The sequence below is a fragment of the Rhinoraja longicauda genome, chromosome 37 (assembly GCF_053455715.1).
Source record: "Rhinoraja longicauda isolate Sanriku21f chromosome 37, sRhiLon1.1, whole genome shotgun sequence".
Taxonomy (NCBI): domain Eukaryota; kingdom Metazoa; phylum Chordata; class Chondrichthyes; order Rajiformes; family Arhynchobatidae; genus Rhinoraja; species Rhinoraja longicauda.
This window is the reverse complement of record NC_135989.1, coordinates 13331823-13346766: the sequence shown is the minus strand read 5'-3', so window position 1 is coordinate 13346766 and position 14944 is coordinate 13331823. Positions and strand designations below refer to the sequence as shown.

Here is a 14944-nt window from a genome sequence, read left to right as displayed (position 1 = left end):
TGATCCCTTTAGCCACAAGGGCCACATCTAACTCCCTCTTAAATATAGACAATGAACTGGCCTCAACTACCTTCTGTGGCAGAGAATTCCACAGATTCACCACTCTCTGTGTGAAAAAAAAACGTTCTCATCTCGGTCCTAAAAGACTTGCCCCTTATCCTTAAACTGTGACCCCTGGTTCTGGACTTCCCCAACATCGGGAACAATCTTCCTGCATCTAGCCTGTCCAACCCCTTAAGAATTTTGTACGTTTCTATAAGATAGTGGACAAGTGGACAAGTGGATGGTGGGACTGGCAATTGAGGTGGATTAATAAAGGAAGGGAGCTTGATTCCAATAAAGGGCAGTATGGTGGCACAGCGGTAGAGTTGCTGCCTTACAGCGAATGCAGCGCTGGAGTCCTGGGTTCATTCCCGACTACAGGTGCTTTCTGTGGGGAATTCTCCCCGTGACCTGCGTGGGTTTTCTCCGAGATCTTCGGTTTCCTCCTACACTCCAAAGACGTACAGGTATGTAGGCTGATCGGCTTGGTAAACGTAAAAATTGTCCCTAGTGGGTGTAGGATAGTGTTAATGTGCGGGGATCGCTGGTCGGCGCGGACCCGGTGGGCCGAAAGGGCCTGTTTCCACGCTGTATCTCTAAACTAAACAATTTAAAACCTCATGTTGCCTCACCTGGAATTGGTTCAGATTTACCGAGAACAAAAGCTGGTGAACTTTCCCCTTCCCAGACCAAACAGCCTTGCACAGCCAACAGGTTATAAGTTTATCACCCACTGTAAATACCCGGTTAACCCAGTTGTAAATACCAAGATCTTAGTGGTAAGAGTGATGGGCAAATCCTACAACTCACTATTCAACTGTTCATACACACAAATAAAATGGTGACTGTGAGGATACAAGACATTGAAAACATTGATTTCAAAGTGATTTAGTATCACTGCTTTGTAGAGAGAATTCTCCTTCACACTTCCCTCTCTCGATTCCAAAAGTAACCCTAGATATACCTGTTTGTGGAATTATCCTCACCCTGAGGACTGCAATATTTCAAGAAAGCATCTACGATACGATACAATAATACTTTATTGTCAGATCAAGTCTGAAACTTTTCTTGCATCTCAGCAGCTCCACTTGCAACATCAACAAAGACAAAGAACGTAAGACAAGAAACGAGGATACATATATTCACCATAACATTACAATCACAAATGAGGACACATTCAAGACCCTTCAATGTACATTTGATCTGGGATTAAGTTCTGTGTTTAGTTTCAGTGATTGACTGGTGCACAAAAGAGTGCTTCAGTCTAACCTTACTCAATCTTGGCATCCTGTACCTCCGATTTGATGGTAACAATTCGTATTCACTGTTCAGGACATGGTGGGGGTCAGGGACAATGTTGTTGGCCAACCATCGCATGTTATGGTGCTAGGCTGATTCTTAGAGTTTCTCAAGTGGTTGAGAACACGGCCTTCTCGATAGAGGGCCACATCAACCATTCTCTGTGCTAAGTCTTCCCCCAACGATCTAACCAACCTCAATGGAGCAAATCCTGGTGCTTCCAGACTCCCATTCCATGAATTTAACAAATGCTGGCCATTTACAATGAAGAATCAGTGGATTTTCCATGACCAAAACTATTAAGGAAATGGGGGGAGAGGCAGTTTATATTGCCCTCTGAATTTGAAGGGATATATGGACTTAGGACACAGAATAAAGATAAAGGCTTGAAAGCCCTGGGAATGAACAGCCATGATTGAATGGTTGGGTACACTGGATGGGCTGAACAGCCTACTGCTCCCATGACTTACGGACTAATGACAATCAATGCTGGTCATGTCAAAAGTGCCTTCATCCCATAAATGTTGAAAATTAAACCATCAATGCGCAGGCTAATTATCTGGTGGAAGCCCAAAACCAAATCCTTCCCCTTCTCCTTAGACGTTTGTTTCTGTAGACGTATTGGGTGGGCGTTAGAGCTCACACCTCAGGGAGAAGCCGAGTACGAGGAGCCTCCCAGCTCGCTCCAGTACAGCTGTGGCTGATGTTTCCTTTCCCCTTTAATATTCCCCCCCCAAATTTGGCTTTGTCTTGCAGGCTGTGGAGATGCAGGAAATGGGGAGGGACGCCTACTCGGACAGCGACCAGTACCTCCCGATGGAGGGCCAAAGTCGGGCATCCTCCATGCCACGACTGGCGGCAGGGAATCAAGTGAGCTCAGTGAGACTTATTCTGCCGTGCCCAGCAGCGCACCGCACCGCACCGCATGCCACCAGCCCCAAACGCTTTCAATGCAACCCGCGCCAACGAATTTGCACCCGTCAAACATTATGGTCGAAATCAATAGGTTCCAAATATCATATCATATCATATATATACAGCCGGAAACAGGCCTTTTCGGCCCACCAAGTCCGTGCCGCCCAGCGATCCCCGCACATTAACACTATCCTACACCCACTAGGGACAATTTTTACATTTTACCCAGCCAATTAACCTACATACCTGTACGTCTTTGGAGTGTGGGAGGAAACCGAAGATCTCGGAGAAAACCCACGCAGGTCACGGGGAGAACATACAAACTCCTTACAGTGCAGTACCCGTAGTCAGGATCGAACCTGAGTCTCCGGCGCTGCATTCGCTGTAAAGCAGCAACTCTACCGCTGCGCTACCGTGCCGCCCATGTGAATTGGATGACTAACAAATGGGAGAACATTTGCCCCCCCCAATGACTAGGGTTGAGCAAGCACTATAGCAGAAGCCTCAAGGTGCTGAAATTTGGAGACACAAGAGACTGTAGGTGCTGGAATATGTAGGATGGAACTGCAGATGCTGGTTTACACCGAAGATAAGACACAAAATGCTGGAGTAACTCAGCAGGACGGGCGGCATCTCTGGAGAGAAGGAATGGGTGACGTTTTGGTTACGACCCATTCCTTCTCTCCAGAGATGCTGTCTGTCCCGATAAGTTACTCCAGCTTTTTGTGTCTATCTTTAGGTGCTGTAATCTGGAGCAAAAAAACTAATTGCTGGAAGAACTCCACAGGTCAAGCAGCATCTTTGGAGGGAAAAGGATGGTCGAAGTTTCAGGTTGAGACCCCACATCGGGACTCACACGACCCCCCCCCCAAAATTGTGACTATTCCTTTGTCTCCATAGATGCTGCTCAACCTGCTGAGTTTTCTGGTTTTTGAGACACAGCGTAGGAACAGGCCCTTCGGCCCACCAAGTCCATACTGACCAGCAATCCCCACACACTAACACTATCCTACACACACTAGTGACAATTTACAATTTTACCAAGCCAGTTAACCCCACAAACCTGTTAGTCGTTGGAGTGTGGGAGGAAACTGGAACTCCCGGGGAAAACCCACGCAGGTCACGGGGGAGAACGCACAAACTCCGTACAGACAGCACCCGTAGTCGGGATCGAACCCGGGTCTCCGGCGCTGTAAGGCAGCAACTCTACCAGAATACAAATTCAGCGGTACTGATTTATATGAAGAGCAGGAGCTAAATTTCTACGGGAATCTTATTTAATTGTGGCAAATTTTACAGACTGGTGACATGTGGAGTTGGGCCACATTTAGTGCAATGTAATGAGGCTTGGAACTCATCTCGTGCAATGAAATAGTGAGATTCCCAATGCTGACATGCCAATCGGGAATAGGAATACTCCTTTTGTTATCCTTGGCAGATGCAACACTGAAAGAGTTAAAGTGGGATGGTTGTAATATCTTTTAAAAAAGGGAATTGTTTGCCTTTGCCATACGAATGTTTTCATAGTTTTAAGTTTCACAAATACTCCTTTCATGGGGAAAGAATTTCAATTGCCAACACTGCTGGTAAGCTTTGTCAAGCTTTAGGGAGAGTTGACAGTGGATACTTAAGACTTGGCCATAGTTTACTCAAAAACTTCAGTTGTGGTGAATGGTCTTCAAAGATCAAAAGTCTGCACAGTTAGACAGGGACATGGATAGGACAAGGTTTGGAGGGATATGGACCAAATGCAGGCAGGTGGGACTGGTGTAGCTGGGACATGTTTGCCTGTGCGGGCAAGTTGAATGCATTTGCCCCATATTCTATATAATGTAGAAAACTGATCTTATTGAAATACTGAAGGTTCTTTTACAGGGCTTGATAGGGTGGATATGGGAAGGATATTTTGTCTGGTTGAGGAATCTAGAATCAGGACACAGGGTCTGAAGAAGGGTCTCGACCCGAAACGTCACCCATTCCTTCTCTCCCGAGATGCTGCCTGACCTGCTGAGTTACTCCAGCATTTTGTGAATAAAACACACATTCCTCCATTTCCTTTGAACTTATTCACTCTCACATTAGTTTAGTTTACAGATACAGGGCAGAAACAGGCCCTTCGTCCCACAGAGTCCGTGCCATCCCCGCACACTAATACTATCCTACACACACTGGCGACAATGTACAGTTTACAGAGGGCCAATTAACCTACAAGCCCGCACGTCTTGGGATCCAGAGCACCTGGAGAAAACCCACGCAGGTCACGGGGAGAACATGCAAACTCCATACAGACAGCATCCGTGGTCAGAGTCCAATCCAGCAACTCTACTGCTGCGCCACGGTGCCGATCCATGCCTATCATCGCCATCCTGATTCAGCTACTACTCCACCTGCACTGGGGATCATTTACAGACGCCCATTATCCCTCTATCCAGAGCATCTTTTGAATGTGGGAGGAAATTAGAGAACCAGAGGAACCCTGTAAGCACAGGGAGACAGCACGAGACATGCACGAGACATCCGGACAGAACTCGGGCACCTGAAGCTGTGAAGCTTCATGTGCCCTTTTGGTCTCCCTAACCTGAGGAAAGACATTCTTGCCATAGAGGGAGTACAGAGTAGGTTCACCAGATTGATCCCTGGGATGGCAGGACTTTCATATGAAGAAAGACTGGATAGACTCGGCTTGTACTCGCTGGAATTTAGAAGATTGAGGGGGGAATCTTATAGAAACTTACAAAATTCTTAAGGGGTTGGACAGGCTAGATGCGGGAAGATTGTTCCCGATGTTGGGGAAGTCCAGAACAAGGGGTCACAGTTTAAGGATAAGGGGGAAGTCTTTTAGGACCGAGATGAGAACGTTTTTTTTCACACAGAGAGTGGTGAATCTGTGGAATTCTCTGCCACAGAAGGTAGTTGAGGCCAGTTCATTGGCTATATTTAAGAGGGAGTTAGATGTGGCCTTTGTGGCTAAAGGGATCAGGGGGTATGGAGAGAAGGCAGGTACGGGATACTGAGTTGGATGATCAGCCATGATCATATTGAATGGCGGTGCAAGCTCGAAAGGCCGAATGGCCTACTCCTGCACCTATTTTTTATGTTTCTATGTTTCTAAGCCGTGGCACTGTAGTCAAATCTGGGGAGTTGGTCTTGAACCCATAATTTTCTGACTCTGAGATGAGACTGTGGCCGAACAAATCACAGTAGACACGAGGTTATTTTGGCATTCTATAAACCTGGGGCTAAACGGAATGTAAATTACGGTGATTTTTTGTTTGTTTAGTGACTGCATTTCACGACATTTTCTGCCAATGTCTTTTTTTAGCGAGGATGGTTATCATGTTGGGTCAAGAATTTGGATGCCAACGCTGAGAGATTGGGCTCTGAGGTGCTGTTTACTGCAGCGGCTATCATCCTAATAGGTTTGCAGATTGCTCCCTGAACTCCAAGCGCACATTTTTAGTGGACTGGTGTCGCTGGGCAATTTGTTTCCATGGTATGATCTGCCTCTGGATTATACAGGGGCAGCTGGATTGTGCCACCATTCCTCATTCAACTCAAACGTCAGCCCTGCCAACCCCTGCCAAGACCATTTCATATATACAGCGCGGAAACAGGCCTTTTCGGCCCACCAAGTCCGCGCCGCCCAACGATCCCCGCACACTAACACTATTAACACTATCCTACACCCACTAGGGACAAAAAAATTTTTTTTACATTTACCCAGTCAATTAACCTACATACCTGTACGTCTTTGGAGTGTGGGAGGAAACCGAAGATCTCGGAGAAAACCCACGCAGGTCACGGGGAGAACGTACAAACTCCTTACAGTGCAGCACCAGTACAGTACAGTACAACTCCTTACAGTACAGTACAGCAGGTGCTGCACTGTAAGGAGTTTGTACGTTCTCCCCGTGACCTGCGTGGGTTTTCTCCGAGATCTTCGGTTTCCTCCCACACTTTACCTTGTTCTCCAACAATATGTTTAAGGGGGGGGGAGGGGGGGGTCACAAATTATAGCTTCGGTTTGTTGAGAATTAAATGGAAATTGAGATGGAAGAGAGAGGTGAAGACACAAGGAACTGCAGATGCTGGTTTGCAAATAAAAAGTGTTGGAGTAGTGTAGGAAAATAACCACAGATGCTGGTACAAACCGAAGGTATCACAGAAAGCTGGAGTAACTCAGCGGGTCAGGCAGCATCTCAGGAGAGAAGGAATGGTGACGTTTCGGGCCGAGACCCTTCTTCAAACTGATGTCAGGGGAGGGGGCGGGCATCAGTCTGAAGAAGGGTCTCGACCCGAAACGTCACCCATTCCTTCTCTCCTGAGATGCTGCCTGACCCGCTGAGTTACTCCAGCTTTTTGTGATACCTCAGTTGGTCAGGCAGCATCTCTGGAGAACATGGGCAGGTGTATTTTCAGCTCGGCGCCCTTCATCAGACTTAAATCATGGATAGGCGTTGTTTCGAGTTGGGTCCCTTCTTGGTCCTGACCCAAAACATCTATCCATGTACCCCAGAGATGCTGTCTGACGATGCTGACTTACTCCAGCAGCTTCGAGGAAAGAAGCATTCACCCTGAGTAACGAGAAGTCAGTAAAGTGTTGTTTGAAGCCATCAACCATACCCAGCGGACAACAGTCTTGGGGGGGATTCAGGTGCAAGGCCACAAAAGGCAAGCCAAGGAAGGGAGGCCAACCAGGGGAACCTACAGGAAGGAGTGGGAGAGGGAGCAGGGAATGCCCTGTCTTCAGACGATCCTTCAGCTCTGAGAAATGTTTATTTTTAATTATACATAGAATACATCTTAATAACAGGGAATGCTCCCAAGGATGCTAATTCATCAATACAATTTATCACCAATCCATTACATATATGTATTGATACAGGTCAAAACATCAGACTAAACGTTTTAGTATTTTAGCAGCATGCTTGAAAATATTATAAAATAATTACCTCATTTAAAACTTGGAAGCATTCATAACCAAAATGTATATTGCTAGGACATTCTGCTGTGGAATAATAACACAGTGAATGGTAGTTTCATTGAAAGACTGATGTAGATTATTTTTTCCTTCATTAGTACTTGAGGGGTTTAAGTGTGTACATTCTGTAAATATAAGAGGCCAGTCCAAATGGATTTCTTGCAGGGCACAGTTCCAAATTGGCTGATTCAAAAGAACACGAGTAAATATTTGGAAACTTTGGCACCAACCCTGAAGGCTGTATTAATAATGTTGGAAGTGACATTGTACAAATGAAGAAGGGTCTCGACCCGAAACGTCACCCATTCCTTCCCTCCAGTGATGCTGCCTGTCCCGCTGAGTTACACCAGCACTTTGTGTCTTCCCCAGACTTTCTCATTGAATGTTCAACAGCACAGTGCCAGCATCAGTTGGTAAATCATGGTATAAGATCAGCTAAATGACAAAGCCCCTCGTAAACGTGGGAGACCTTAGCCATTGGCAGTCCAGAGTCTAAGAGGGCTGAGAAGTGTGTGACTCTCATGTTTTAGGCAGAGCAGCAAGAGAAAACTTTTTCTCTGGGGGAGAAAGATATGCCAAACTGTTTGACCTTGAGGATCAGCCTGGTGAACTGCGATGCCCTCCCCTCCTGTTCTACATGCTGTGGGACTGTTGAACTCAAATAGTATTGGCCCTCCTAGCTCTCTCCAACTCCCCTATCTGTTCTCTTCGGCAGACACCAATGATTCCATAGATCTAAATCCTAGAACCTCACCATCGCCCACCCTCCCCAGAAAGAGTCACTCTTCCATCGCAAAGAATTTTTCCGTTAGTCTGGTCAATCCGCCTCTCTAGAAAGACTATGAAATCTTCTGGTGTGTTCTATTCTGTTCTTTCTATCTGCTTAATGTATAACTGTTATATCTTTGTGCTTTTTCCTTCTATCACATTTTTTTTATTTCTTACAACTGTGTCCTTAACCTGTGCCCGTCTTCCCAAACCTTGGACGTCTCGTTGCTGCCTTTGCGATGTGTGGGGTCCTCCTGCGGCCATTTTCTGTCACGTCTGTCCTGTGGCTGCCTGCTCTCCTGTCTTGTGCCTTTTTACTTCCTGCCCTTTTAATATGCACTCTCTTGTGTGGCTGTTAACAGAGGAGGAAAGTGCGGAGTCGTGGGAATAACCTCAGTGTATGTACCCTGCCTCAGTCTCTCTATTGTGTTTCTATTACTCTTGTGTGCCTTGAGGCTTCATTTGGTCAACTGTAGCATGTGCTGGGCATGTTCATTTGTTGAAGGTTCAATTATTTGGCAGAAGGGGGAGAAAACGACCACAATATTTCACCAAATAATTACCTGCAGACACCTAATAGTTGGTCACATCTGAGATGATGCAAAAATTACATAATCCTTCCCCATGGAATAAAAAGACTGCCACAAATTTTCCTCATGAAGAGAATGGTCCTTCCATTGACTGTAAAGGGGGTTTTTTTCTCCTCAAAGCTGTGTTTAAATATTAATAGTTCATAAGGGCGGTGCTGGCTCGAAGGGCCGAATGGCCTCCTCCTGCACCTATTTTCTATGTTTTCTAAGTGATAGGATCAATAGACAATAGACAATAGGTGCAGGAGGAGGCCATTCGGCCCTTCGAGCCAGCACCGCCATTCAATGTGACCATGGCTGATCATTCTCAATCAGTACCCCATTCCTGCCTTCTCCCCATACCCCCTGACTCCGCTATCCGTAAGAGCTCTATCCAGCTCTCTCTTGAATGCATTCAGAGAATTGGCCTCCACTGCCTTCTGCGGCAGAGAATTCCACAGATTCACAGATCAGAATTAGGCCCATTCAAGTCTACTCTGCCATTCAATCATGGCTGATCTATCTCTCCCTCTCAACCGCATTCTCCTGCCTTCTCCCCAATATGTAATGGTTCTTGATTCTTGGTTCTTGGTCCTCCAAAATATTCCAACTGGAATTTAAACTGGAGGTGGTACATCTAATTAAGTTATTTAAACAATTTCTGGGACAGAAGTTCTGCTGAGCAGATAAGTCAGTAGTATTGTGAGCTCCTTTTACTCATCTCTAATTTTTGCCCAACGGGTCTGTTGTCTTAGTGGGGCCAGTGACGGGCCAGGCGTAAACCACCTTGGTTGCTTTGCCAGGCACTCCTCCAGTGACGCTCTGCTGCAAAGACCTGAGGCTTCTGCGGCAGGATTTGAATGAAAGGCTGACAGTGCCTCATCTGCTCTCCGGCCATGCGCCTTGAGCAGTGACTGAGGTCCCGGTCTCGCTGATCAAGATAACGTAGCATAGTCCAAAAGTTCATAAGTTCATAAGTGATAGGAGTGGAATTAGGCCATTCGGCCCATCAAGTCCAGTCCACCATTCACTCGTGGCTGATCTATCTCTCCCTCCCAACCCCATTCTCCTCCTCCTAACCCTCTCACCTCTGACACCCGTACTAATCAAGAATCTATCTATTTCTGCCTTACAAATAACCATTGGCTTGGCCTCCACAGCCTTCTGTGGCAATGAATTTCACAGATTCACCACCCTCTGAGTAAAGACATTCCCCCTCATCTCCTTCCTAATGGAAGGTCCTTTAATTCTGAGGCTGTGCCCTCTGGTCCTAGACTCTCCCACCAGTGGAACCATCCTCTCCACATCCACTCTATCCAGGCCGCTCACTATTGGGTGAGGTTCAATGAGGTGCCTCCCTCAATGTTGGCACCGTCGTGGCCATAATCGCATCACCTCTGCCAAAGTCCCCGTCTGCTCAGCTATTGTGGGATCTGTGGTGAAATGTTTTGAGGCCTGTACTGATGACAACTGAACATGCCCTTCCGGTAGCATGCGTGTCAAGGGTCTAGCTCCCACTGAAGGACTGCATGTTCCTGGAATGAATCTGCATTGAAAACTCAGCACGGGTAAGCATGTGTTGTGATCATTAACTGCCTGAAGAATTGTCTTGATTTAAGGGCAAACCCTTGCCACACTGTGAGAGGGAAACCTGCGATAGATTTGTATGCTAACAACAGACTGATACCAGAATGGTTCATCTCGATTGCGATAAAGGGTGGTCTTCTTCTTCTTTCGTGTCCGTCATCCGTGTTTCAAATGTTACATCGCTGTCATCGTCCGTCCTGTAAAGGGCCAAGCTTCCGGCGACAATCAGTGGGAGCCGTCACTTGTACAATAGACGACGGTGGTGGTAGCAGAATTAGCTCAGGACACTTCCAGTTTCCAGCCCAGCCACATGGACGCTTCTGCTATGGGGCCGATAAAGGGCGGTGTCATTGTTCTTGAAGTATTTTCCATCATTGAGAAGTCACAGTGAGAATGCAGGCAAGCTTTCTGTTGGATTGTGGTTAGGATTAATAGCTTCGTTTAGTTTCAGTTTAGAGATACAGCGCAGAAGTAGGCCCTTCGATCCACCAAGTCCGCGCCGACCAGCGATCCCCGCACATTAACGCCGCCCTACACACACTAGGGACAAACGTCGCCCATTCCTTCTCTCCTGAGATGCTGCCTGACCCGCTGAGTTACTCCAGCATTTTGTGGGGAAAAAAGAGACAATTTACATCTCCACCAAGCCAATTAATCTACAAAGCTCTTTGGAGAGTGGGAGGAAACAGGCACGTCTTTGGAGAGTGGGAGGAAACAGGCGCACCCGGAGAAAACCCACGCAGGTCACGGGGAGAACGTCCAAACTCCATACAGACGGCACCCGTAGTCGGGATGGAACCCGGGTCTCTGGCGCTGTAAGGCAGCAACTCTACCGCTGCGCCACCGTGCCACAATAGTGGATCTGATTGCATCAGAAACTGGTGATGCCAAAGAGGAACGGACAATGTGGTTCCTGCTGTCAAACTCTAGAGGTAGATTGACCAGGCACTGAACTGGACCAGCCACATATATCGTGGCCGCAGCAACCGGTTCAGAGGCTGGGCATCTTGCAGTCAGTGATTCCGTTCCGTTAAAGGCCTTAAAGCCTTTCCATCATCTGTGAGATAGAAGTGAGAAATGCCATGGAAGTCTGACCACCTGCTCAGGATGCACTCAAGCAACTTGGCTACGTCCAGAACTAAACCTGATCAGCGTCCACCCTAACCATTCATTCCCTCCCCCATTGACTACACAAAGTGAACCATCGAAAACATGCACTGCAGTTACTTATCCAAGCTGCACCAGAGGTATCTTCCAAACCTGCAAGTGCCCCTATCAGCAAAGCAAGGGGTGTAGGCAGAGGGAAGGACAATCACATCCAAGTGTCCGTGTGGAAATACTTTGTTGAATACCGTGTCAAAGTCCTGGAAACAGACGGTGGCGCAGCGGTAGAGTTGCTGCCAGCACCGGTGACCCGGGTTTGATCCCGACTACGGGCGCCGTCTGTACGGAGTTTGTACGTTCTCCCCGTGACCTGCGTGGGTTTTCTCCGTGATCTTCGTTTTCATCCCACACTCCAAAGACGTGCAGGTTTGTAGGTTAATTGGCTTGGTGTAAATGTAAACATGATCCCGAGTGGGTCTAGGTTAGTGTGCGGGGATCGCTGGTTGGCGTGGACCAGATGGGCCGAAAGGGCCTGTTTCCGCGCTGTATCTCCAAACTATGCTGTCTGACCTGCTGAGTTACTCCAGCTTTTTGTGTCTATCTACAAATGTCACCAACCTCAATCTGGTAACTAAGTAGAGAGAAGGTCTGAGGAAAGGCCTCGACCCGAAACGTCACTTATTCCTAGGGTTGCCAACTTTCTGACTCCCAAATAAGGGACAAAAGGTGATGTCACCGCCCTGCGCCCCACGTGACCCCAGCCAGCGGCCATGTGCTCCCGCTCCACCAATGGCAGCCGCCCAGGCTGGGAGGCGGATTGCTGCGCAACCTCCGTTAGGCGGCGCCCGGGCCCCCAGGTCTACACTGTCCGGACCTACAGCGGCCACCGGGCCTACAGTGTCCGGACCTACAGCGGCCCCCGGGCCTACAGTGTCCGGGCCTACAGCGCCCCCCGGGCCTAATACGGGACAAGGGCTATCCCATATGGGACAAACTAATTTAGCCCAAGCTGTAAGGCAGCAACTCTACCGTGACCTCCCTGATAGTTTGCACTTGCGCTAATAGTTTATGGAGACACTCAGGCATGGTTGGTATCAGCTGGTGGAAACTCGTTGATAGACGCAGAGAGGCATTATTGACATTGGGCTGCTCCTGCTAGTTTACTTTAGTTGCTTCACACTTTAGAGACACAGAGCATAAGTAATCCTATCGGCCCACCGAGTCCGCGCTGACCAGCAATAACCTCGTACACTAGCACGCTCCTGCACACTAACTAGGGACAATTTTACCAAAGCCAGTTAACCTACAAACAAGCACGTCTTTGGAGCGTGGGAGGAAACCGGTGCACCTGGAGAAAACCCCCGTGGTCACAGGGAGAACGTACAAACTCTGTACAGACAGCACCCACGATCTCTGGGGCTGTAAGACAGCAGCTCTAGGCTGCACCTCCCTTGATTGTGGGAATTCACAAAAATTCCTGTCACTGGACAAGGGAATATATATATACTGTACATACTATACTGTACATATAGATGTATATATAATATTCTAGTTTGTATACACACCGGTCAATTGTATTTATAGAGAGCGCATTGACAGATAGTTGATAGATGTACACATAATATATTTTCTTTACATATAGAATATGTACATGCCTATAAATAGTGTCAGCAATTTGGTAACTACATACTGCGTGTTGAGAAAATTCAAATATATTATGCTAAATCTGGGATGTTATAGCAGGTCAGAAGGTGAACAAAAATGTGTTGTCTAGGTTTGACAAAGGTGTGCGTTGTGTTGAAAAAAACCTGGTTAGTTGGTTTTCCATCCTGCCCAATTCTGACGCTCACAAACATCAATATTGGGACAACATACTGCCCAACAGTAGAACAGCTGTCAAGTGTTTAGTTAAAACTAACTCCTCATGCCTATGGATTGCATAGATACTGTGTATGTAAGTAGTTTGTGGACTTCGATAACCCCTGAAGTCTTGTGTAAGAAGGAACTGCAGATGCTGGTTTAAACCCAAGATGGACCCAAAAAGCTGGAGTAACTCAGCGGGACAGGCAGCATCTCTGGAGAGAAGGAATGGGTGACGTTTCAGGTTGAGACCGTCTGAAGAAGGGTCTCGACCCGAAACGTCACCCGATCCTTCCCTCCAGAGATGCTGCCTGTCCCGCTGAGGTACTCCAGCTTTTTGTGTCTACCCCCCTGAAATATTCCCTGCTGTTGCTGAATCCATTGTTGGTCTGGAAGGTTGTGGTGTGCCTGATCAGAAGATGAGAAGGTGTTCTTCAAACTTACTTTCAGGTTCGAAGATAGACACAAAATGCTGGATTAGCTCAGCCAGTCCCACTGTAAAGTTACTCCAGCATTTTGTGTCCATCTCCGCTGGAAACTAGCATCTGCAGTTCCTTCCTACACGATACTTTGAACTTCATTGGAATCCTTCAGGGGGTCATGAACGGAGAAGTGAGTGTAGGAATGTGGAATTAAGGCGGTTCTAATTAGTGAAGAGGGGGCTGTCAACCAAGGGAGAGCTAGATAGAGCTCTTAAGGATAGCGGAGCAGGGGGTATGGGGAGAAGGCAGGAGCGGGGTACTGATTGAGAATGATCAGCCATGATCACATTGAATGGTGGTGCTGGCTCGAAGGGCCGAATGGCCTACTCCTGCACCTATTGCCTATTGTCTATAATGTTCTGTAGGTAGTGCAGATTTTTAGCTACTTTTAGTTAAGAGACACAGCGCAGAAACAGGCCCTTCGGCCCACCAAGTCCACGCCGGCCAGCGATCCCCGCACATTAACACTATCCTACACACACTAGGGACAATTTATATTTATACCACGCCAATTAACCTACAAACCTGTACGTCTTTGGAGTGGGGGAGGAAACCGAAGATCTCGGAGTAAACCCACGTGGTCACGAGGAGAACGTACAAACTCCGTACAGACGGCGCCCGTAGTCAGGATCTCTGGTGCTTAAAGCGCTGTGAGGCAACAATATCGTTGAGCTACCTTCCCGTCCTCTAGAAAATACTCTAGAAAGAGTATTTAATAATTTTACTAAGTCATGTTTCTTAAATTATTTTGTTATTGCTTAACGATTGTCTGTTAAAATATTTGCGACTACTGCAATGAGGTACATAAATAACTTATATATATCCATACTGAGTATCTCTAAACTACATTTGCCCTCAGTAGGAGGTTTTTAATAGATTTATAGTTCATATAAACTTGTTCCTGCTGTTTTATTACGGACATTAAGAATTTATAATGGAGAATGTGTGAACTAATAACATTGCAATTGCTATGCCGGTGGGGGAAGGTACAATTTCAGAAACATACTTCCACAGATGAATGTCATAGTAATTCAGAATTTATGATCATATAACTGCATAAAATAAGTGGCAATGTTAGGAAGATCAGACATTGACAGATATTTAGTAATCTTCTGTGTGCAAAATGTATGTGCATGTATGTATGGTAATGCATGCATAAGTTGTTTTTTTTAATTTTTAAATCTGTTTAGTAGTTTTTACAATTATTTCAACAATGAACAAACAATACGCATAAAGATACACCCCCACCCCCCGCCCCATCCCAGACGCAGAGATAAACATTGACATTAGTAAAACAAATACAAAGTAAAAAAAAAAAAAATTTTTTAAATTAAAAA

At 46.6% G+C, this 14944-nt stretch overlaps 1 protein-coding gene across 10 annotated transcripts in view; it reads left to right on the top strand.

Moving 5' to 3' along the window:
• Positions 1-14944, top strand: part of LOC144610509 (voltage-dependent P/Q-type calcium channel subunit alpha-1A-like) — a 398212-nt gene that overhangs the window by 368794 nt on the left and 14474 nt on the right. For 7 of the 10 annotated variants that reach the window (XM_078429265.1, XM_078429261.1, XM_078429262.1 and 4 more), the window contains exon 41: positions 2098-2211. The exons of 2 other annotated variants lie outside the window; for them this stretch is intronic. In XM_078429265.1, coding sequence (XP_078285391.1) covers positions 2098-2211 — 114 coding nt within the window. Of the gene's footprint in view, positions 1-2097; positions 2212-8367; positions 8404-14944 lie in introns of all 10 variants that reach the window. One more of the 10 variants, XM_078429269.1, reaches the window with a different exon arrangement.